This window comes from Chiloscyllium plagiosum, chromosome 26 (genome assembly GCF_004010195.1).
Source record: "Chiloscyllium plagiosum isolate BGI_BamShark_2017 chromosome 26, ASM401019v2, whole genome shotgun sequence".
In the NCBI taxonomy this organism is placed as follows: domain Eukaryota; kingdom Metazoa; phylum Chordata; class Chondrichthyes; order Orectolobiformes; family Hemiscylliidae; genus Chiloscyllium; species Chiloscyllium plagiosum.
In genome coordinates, this window is record NC_057735.1 from 32,135,740 (window position 1) to 32,144,540 (window position 8,801).

General features: G+C 39.1%; 1 protein-coding gene across 3 annotated transcripts in view; it reads left to right on the forward strand.

Moving 5' to 3' along the window:
* The window catches only part of LOC122563228 (immunoglobulin-like and fibronectin type III domain-containing protein 1), an 89,691-nt gene that overhangs the window by 52,832 nt on the left and 28,058 nt on the right, over window positions 1–8,801 (forward strand). For all 3 annotated transcript variants that reach the window (XM_043716828.1, XM_043716827.1, XM_043716826.1), the window contains one exon: window positions 2,949–5,450. In XM_043716828.1, coding sequence (XP_043572763.1) covers window positions 2,949–5,450 — 2,502 coding nt within the window. The remainder of the gene's footprint in view (window positions 1–2,948; window positions 5,451–8,801) is intronic.

The following is an 8,801-nucleotide window of genomic DNA, read 5'->3' on the forward strand; positions in this document are numbered from 1 at the left end:
TTACTGCAAATTCCAAAAACTCCAATCTTGTGGAACCAGTTCTTGTGTGAGATTTGCTGAATACTTTATGAAAATCTACATTTATTGCATTTGCTGGTTCCTTCTTAGCTACCCCGCAAGATAGACCCTCAAAAATTGTAATTTGTCCAAGATAATATTTATGTAATAAAACAAAATTGCCTCTGCCTAACCATATTGTGATTTTCTAAAGACCTAGTTAATACATCCGAAAGAATAGGTATCTAGTACTTTACAAATTGCTGAAGTCAGGCTATCTGAATTATAGGTTTTTTTGCCTCCTTCCTTGAAGAGCAAGGTTACATTTACTAGCTTTAAATTCACATAAACCACTCTAAAATATAAGGCATTCTTGAAGATCAAAGTCAATGCATACACTATCTCTGTAGCCACCTCTTTTAAAATAGGCTGTCAGTGAATTTATGGTCTTTTAGTATCAATATTTTCCAAAAGACCATAAGATATCAGAGTAGAATTAAGCCATTCAGTCTACTGACTCCGTTCTGCTATTCAAAAATGGCTGATGTCTCTTAAATCTATTCTCCAACATTCTGCTATAATCCTTGATCCCCTTTCTAATCAAGAACCTATCTATTTCTGTCTTAAAGACACAAGCTCCAGTTTTCATCAGTAGTCTTTTTTTGTTGCTAAAACTACATTTTTTTTGTTATCTGTCAAAGGATGGGGTAATTATCGACAAGTCCAAGATACTGCCTTGAGGAGGTAGTGAAGAGACACCATTTTGAACTGTTTGGGCCAGGCCATTCATTGGCAAATACTCATCTCTGCTCAGATAGTTTGGGAAGTTAGACTAAGATATATAATGACACATAAATAATGGCCTCCATTAAATTAAATAATTTATAAATCCTCAGTAGTATATATTCCCTTGAAGCATAAAAAGAAAAATGTCCTTATCTCAGTGCACCTTGCTTTTTAAATTTTTTTTGTTTTCTGATGTAATTTCTTCCATCTTTGTCTTTAAGGACTCTGTATTTCCTCCTTGCTAATGTCTTACTTTCTAGATACTTGCAGATCATCTTGTAAAACCTTTCTATTTTTCTTGTTATACTTAATTTTCTTCCTCTATTAATTTCTTAGTTATTATTGCTGATTTCTGAAATCTTCATAAATCTCTGCTTTACTAATCTTCTTGAAAACACTGTGAATATTTTCTTTTGAATTTTAAACTATTTTTGATTGCATTCTTTGTTTGGTGAAGATTAAGCAAAAAATGTATTCCAGAATAATGAGAACTTTGAAATATCTCAATTAGGCCGGTGTCCCATCACAAGTCACCGTTCATTTACTTGGGCACAGTAGACTGGCTGTGGCCAGCTAGCTCAGAGTCAGTCCTCTGAACTAAGGAGAATCTAAATCTCCCAATTCCAATTTTTTTTCTGTTTTTCCATTTTTTTTATATAATCCCCCACACAGTTGACAAACAGCAGTATTACAAATTTCTCCCAAGCAAGCATGTAGGTATATGTACAATGAAGAAACAACAAGTGCAGAAAACTTTTTATTCATGTTCCAACCCGAGGAAGAAATGAAACATATTATTTTAATCCAGTACTGTCCTTAACTTCACTCATTAACCATAGTAGGACTCCTTTTCTATGCAATGTTTGTCCCTCATTGAGAATATGAAGTATTTTGTTAAACATTCACCAATGCACACCATCATATTGTTTAGTCTAGCTTCCCAATCTACCTTCTTCCCATATCTGGGTAACTTCAATTTGAATTTGTAGTGGTAACCACACCAAGTGAAACCAGCTGAGTCCTCTTTAAATATTGAAATGAGTCATCAATTGCATTGCTGGGGTCCCAGTTTATTAAAATGAAGCCTGAATAGGTATCAATACGATCTGCTTAACCAAGCCTGGCAGGAATAGAATTCAGTACACCCTTTGATGAGAAGGGCATTGCTTATCACTGACCACCCTGGTGTTTCCTTTCTTCCTGGTGGTGGAAAATGAATAAAGATTTATACACCTGTTGTCTTTCACTGTGTCCTACATCTGCAAAAGAAAAAAAATAGAATTCAGTGCAAAAGAGACAAGCAAGGTAGGTTTTTCAAAATATCTTTTTTGTTATCTTGTGAGCCAGGGAATGCTGTTTCCTGACTTCTCGAGAAACCTTGAACTGCTCTGATCCCAAGTTCCTCCTCAACTTACCTGTTCTGTTATTGATTCAACATCTCACTGTGATGTAACTGTTCCCCTCATCTGATTATCACAGAGGCAGGAGATATTAGGAGCAAATAAATCTCCATAATTGGCATTATAATATGGTTGCCAGCTCACTGTTGCATTTTGGCTCAGTCTACTTGATGGGTGGAAACCTTTAATAGACAAAAAAGGATAAATTGGGATTGGGGAGAGAATAAGTTTGAATCTGTTAATGTCAAGCGAATGAGATCGATGCAATAGCAACAGAAGAACAAGTGAAATTTCCAAAGAACAAATGTGAAGGAGGCTCTAGAGGACTGGGGGCATACTAAGATAATGTTAATAATGTTAGATGTATAGGACAGAATTAAAAGACAAACTTAGAAAAGTTGAAGGAATGATGATTGGAAATTCTGAAGGTAGGTCGTGAAAGGTAAATATTCACATCAATTATGAAAATCATCAGCTTCTCTCAATGGTATGAACATAAGATAGCAAAAAAGTTTGTTAAAATATCTTGAAATTTGAACTCCTTAGTGTCAACTTTCTTTGTTATTTAGAATGTAAACTTTCAAAACGTTTTAGTTACATTGTTAAAGTTGTGCAATATTTAATTTTTTTTTACATGTTTGTCCACCAACTCTTTAAAATAGCTGTTTCTATGCAAAAAATGTCATTTCGGTCAGATTATTTCTGGCTTTTATATTTATTAATTTGTAATTTGTAATTAATGATGTAAACTGACTCTCGTTTCAGAAAATCTAGACACTGCTTCTCCACCCTCATTAAGAAAAGAAATGGAATCTAAGCAAAGTCAAGAGGACTTTACAGATATTAATTTGGAACAGGAGCTCAATGATGCAACCAAAGGTGGACTAAAAGGCAGAAGAAGTTCACCGCATGACAAAGATTTATTAACTAAAGATGACCTGAAGCGAAAAAGTAACTACTCATCAGAGGAAGACAGCATTAACTTTGGTAGAGGAGGTTTGCAGAGTGCTTCAATTGATGGATTGGATGATGCTACCAAAAATGGCCAGAGTGTTTATGATCGAATGGGAAAAGATGACAGTGGTGGTTTAAATAGTTTTAAAAAAGGTGGTTTTAATGGATTCGATGGAATGGGAAGAGATGGAAAGCATGGGTTGGATGGAATAGAAAGAGATGGCAAGGGTGGCTTAGATGGAATGGGAAGAGATGGCAAAGGTGGGTTGGGTGGAATGGGAAGAGATGGCAAGAGTGGCTTAGATGGAATGGGAAGAGATGGCAAAGGTGGGTTGGGTGGAATGGGAAGAGATGGCAAGAGTGGCTTAGATGGAATGGGAAGAGATGGCAAAGGTGGGTTGGGTGGAATGGGAAGAGATGGCAAGAGTGGCTTAGATGGAATGGGAAGAGATGGCAAAGGTGGGTTGGGTGGAATGGGAAGAGATGGCAAGAGTGGCTTAGATGGAATGGGAAGAGATGGCAAAGGTGGGTTGGGTGGAATGGGAAGAGATGGCAAGAGTGGCTTAGATGGAATGGGAAGAGATGGCAAAGGTGGGTTGGGTGGAATGGGAAGAGATGGCAAGAGTGGCTTAGATGGAATGGGAAGAGATGGCAAAGGTGGGTTGGGTGGAATGGGAAGAGATGGCAAGAGTGGCTTAGATGGAATGGGAAGAGATGGCAAAGGTGGGTTGGGTGGAATGGGAAGAGATGGCAAGAGTGGCTTAGATGGAATGGGAAGAGATGGCAAAGGTGGGTTGGGTGGAATGGGAAGAGATGGCAAGAGTGGCTTAGATGGAATGGGAAGAGATGGCAAAGGTGGGTTGGGTGGAATGGGAAGAGATGGCAAGAGTGGCTTAGATGGAATGGGAAGAGATGGCAAAGGTGGGTTGGGTGGAATGGGAAGAGATGGCAAGAGTGGCTTAGATGGAATGGGAAGAGATGGCAAAGGTGGGTTGGGTGGAATGGGAAGAGATGGCAAGAGTGGCTTAGATGGAATGGGAAGAGATGGCAAAGGTGGGTTGGGTGGAATGGGAAGAGATGGCAAGAGTGGCTTAGATGGAATGGGAAGAGATGGCAAAGGTGGGTTGGGTGGAATGGGAAGAGATGGCAAGAGTGGCTTAGATGGAATGGGAAGAGATGGCAAAGGTGGGTTGGGTGGAATGGGAAGAGATGGCAAGAGTGGCTTAGATGGAATGGGAAGAGATGGCAAAGGTGGGTTGGGTGGAATGGGAAGAGATGGCAAGAGTGGCTTAGATGGAATGGGAAGAGATGGCAAAGGTGGGTTGGGTGGAATGGGAAGAGATGGCAAGAGTGGCTTAGATGGAATGGGAAGAGATGGCAAAGGTGGGTTGGGTGGAATGGGAAGAGATGGCAAGGGTGGGTTGGAAGGAATGGGAAGAGATGGCAAGGATGGGTTAGATGGAATTGGTAAAGATAGTGTGGGCAGATTGAAGGGAATGGGAAGAGATGAGATGGACAGGATGGGTGGAATGGGAAAAGATGGTGAAGGTAGCTTGGATAGGATGGGAAGAGATGGAAAAGGCACATTGGATGGAATAGGACGAGACCGCATGGATAAGATGGGTGGAATGGGAAGAGATAGCAAGGGGAGCTTGGATGGAATGGGAACAGATGTTGAGGATGGATTATATGGAATGAGAAGAGGTGGCAAGGGTGGATTAGAAGAAATGGGAAGAGATGGTGAGGGTGGGTTATATGAAATAGGAAGAGGTGGCAAGGACAGTTCAACTGGACTGGGAAGAGATGGTAAGAGTAGGATGCATGGAACTAGAAAAGATGGTCATGATAGAATGTCTGATGATGGAATAGATAACCTTGTAAATTTGGATGGCAGTGAAAAAGGCAGCTGGAATAGATCAGATGCATCAGGATGGAGAGAAATGGAAAATAACTTAGCAGATGGTTTCAATCGAGGCAAAGATGATTCAGCAGGGTACAATAATGCCACCAGTTCTGGAAGAGGTCAATCTGGTCTGAATGACATTAATGCCTTAAGCCTGCCTAGTGGTCTATCACACAGAAGTAGCAGAGATGGATCAACAAAAGGTGGATATGCATTATCACCGAGTGATCAGAAAGGTTTACTGAGAAAAGATCAAATGTCAAACCAAACTGAACCCATGGGAGGTGGATTTCAAGACTTGTCGATCTCTGATGCATCTCAGAGAGAACAAAGTGGGAGTTCAAGGAGAAGAAAAGGAAAGTTTTCTGAAAGTGACATCAATGAAACCAGCCTGGACATCAAGAATAAAGGTAAAGGATGCTTTACGTTTTGTGCTTAAAGTGTAATGAAAGGGGCAGAATCCATTGTTGAAATTGTAATTTTAAAATGCAGCATGGAAAGACGCAATTTGACTAGTCATGTCTATGCTGGCTCATCAATTTTACTGAAAGCCATTCCTCTCCCTATTCCCTGTAGTCCTGAGTAATCCCCCTTTTCAGATAATAATCCAATCCTAGGTTTAAAAGCTGTCATTGACCCTGCCTCCACCACACACTCAGGCAGAGCATTCCAGATTCCATCTACTCACTGAATGAAAAGATTTTCCTCATGTTGCAATCAGTTCTGTTGTGAACTATGTTAAATCTGTGTCCTTGTGATCGTGACGATGTAACTGAAGTTCCTCATCTCTGGAACTAAAGTTCAAACATTTATTTGCATAGGAAAGTAAAATATACCATGTTTAAATGTTACTTTTAAAAGACTCTTCAAAACAGGTGTGACATATTCAAGAGTTTCATACTATGACTGGTTTACTTTTACAGTTCAAAATTGATTCATCACAAAAGAAAAGTATTTTAAACTGGAGCATCTAGTCCATCACGTGTTGGGAATCTGATAAAAAGCTGGAAATTAATTGAAAAACAATGCACTCTTGCTTACTAGTTATATCACAGAGCAACAGTAACTTTCTAGGTAAACTAAAATAAAGTTATAATCCAAAGATTTTAATAAAGATTTATTAATGCGCTTGCACCTAAAATAAAATCTCAAGTACCTCGGTGAAGGTCCACAAATGGATGCAATTAGTGGAGATTTGCAATGGTGATAGATTCAGTCTGGGATGTGGTATATATTTCTGGTAGCACTAGCGTCTAGTGTAATGCTTTTTAAACTGGTGCAAACAAAAATTATGCTATTTATTTGTGCTAGATCAGTCCACGCTTGGAATTCAATTAGCTGCTTAGGTCAATTTAGGATAAATTGTAGTGCTTAAAATAAACATATAACAGGCAGTGGTGACAGATCACAGCACAATGTTCTTGATGATAATAATTTGGCATAACTCTTGAGGTGAAATATTTACTGGTAGATGCTGCTGAGACAGCAAGAAGGTAAACAAAGGAGAAAGGATGGATGCCTGATCCAGGTAATTTTGATCTTTTTGGGTGATAGGGCAGCTGGAGGGTGAGGTGAGAAAGGCTGCGGGTGTTGGATTACAGCAAGATACAAACAAGAGGGAGAAACATCTTCAAATACATCCAACACACAAAGGATACCTTCCCATGAATTTGATGTGTCTCCACTTCTTTCCGACCAATTTTTAAATTTTGGCTCAAATTACAGGCTACTCACTCATGGCTGCCTGTCCATGCCAACCACATTACGAAGTGGACAGTGTAATATCCTGGCCAGTTAGCTGCGAGGGCAATTGACCATGAATGATTTATTTTTAAAATGGCAATAGAGCTGCCAGTTTCAGTGTTTATCAATCTACTGCATTGTTGCAGACTCAGGTGTGAGGAGGTCAATGGTTGTTGTAAAATGAATCCTCTCCACACTTCACCACGATGTTAGATCCAGTAGCTTTGCCGTCATTGTTCTTATTTCCCTGCTTTGTCAAGTATAACACTCCGCCTCCTCCTCTACCAGCAGCCCCACACACACACACACGCACCACAACAGTCTGGTAGTCTCACAAGAAAAGGATCTTGTGTCAAACAAAATAGTTTATTTGCGACAACAATGAGACACAAATTACATTGGTATGATTGGCATTTTGTTTGTAATTGTGATTATCTTTACCCAACCCCTGAAATGCATTTCCTTTAGATTTGGAAGGTTCAACATGTTTCTGATTTGAAAACGGTAATAGTGATCCTGTTTCTGACAAGCTAATGACTGAAAGCCCTTTTGATCTATAACACCTTGTATGTATTAGATTTTCTTTGTCTATGGAGTCTTTCCTACTAAAATATGCAGTTGCTCTATTGTAACACCTGAAAGTTCTTTAACTTTAGAAATTCCCTTTGTGGAGGATGACTGTCCTTTTGAAACAGGTACAGTTTTTGTAGTGTTCTGGATCTGCAAACCAGGCAATTTCTTCTTGACGGTGTCCTCAATCTGTACACATTGATTGTGCCATCTCAGTGGTGACTTTCATGGAGTTGCACATCCATTCCTTCAATCACTGTGAGCAGGTTTTCATTCTCAGAATATGTTGTTCAGGAACTGTGATTTCATTGATCTATTACACTCTGACAGGTTGCCCTTTAACCAATTCCATAAATGAATATTCCTTGAATAGTGATTTTATTTCTCTTAAACAAATTTATTTCCATTCACCATTTGAAAACAATACCGACGTATAAACTGAGGAATTAGGAACAGAAGCAGACCACTTGGCTCTTCAAGTCGGCTTTGTAAATCAACAAGATCATGTTTGATCTTCGTACTCCTGCCTATTCTGATGATCTTTCACCCCTTGCTTATAAAAATCTATCAACCTCAGCCTTAAAAATATTCAAGAACCTTGCTTTCAGCACCGTTTTGAAGAGAGTTGTAAAGTCTCACTAACCCTGTGATGTGAAAAGTATTCCTCATCTATGTCGTAAATGAGCAATCTCTTATTTTTAAACAGTGACCCCCCCCGCCCCCGCCCCGTACTAGATGCTGCTATAAGAAGAAACTTCTTTTACACGTTTACCCTGTCAAGATTCCTCAGGACAATGAAGTCACCTCTTAGTCTTCTGAACTTCAGTGGATACTAACCCAGTCTATCTACACTTTCCTCTGAGGTCAAGCCGCCAGGGATTAGTCTGGTAAACCTTCTCAGAAATTCTTTCAATGAACTTAGCTCCTTCATTAAATAAGGAAACTAATATTAGATGCAGTATTCCAGATGGGATCTCACCAATGCCCTGTATAACTGAGGCATAGCCACCCTGCATTTCTAATCAACTCCACTTGCAATAAGCAATAGCATTTTATTAACTTTTCGAATTGCTGTACTCATCATTTGCAGTTCAATTTTGAGGAAATCCAGATTAATCTGCATCTCAGAGCTCTGCGATTTCTTTAATTAATGCTTTTTTTATTACTCCTGCCAAAATGGACATTTTCAAATTTTTCCATGTTACAGTGTATTTACCTATTATTTACCCACACAGTTAACTTGCCAGTATCCCTTTGTAGCCTCCCTATAACTTCTTCACAACTTGCACTCCTAACTACTTTCATGTAATCAACAAATTTGGCAAACATACTTTTGGTCCCTTCATCTAAGTAATTAATATAAATTGTGATTCAGAAGAACCTCGATTATCCGGCATTCAATTAACCGAATTTCGGATTATCCACACAAGATCACAAGATCCCTATGC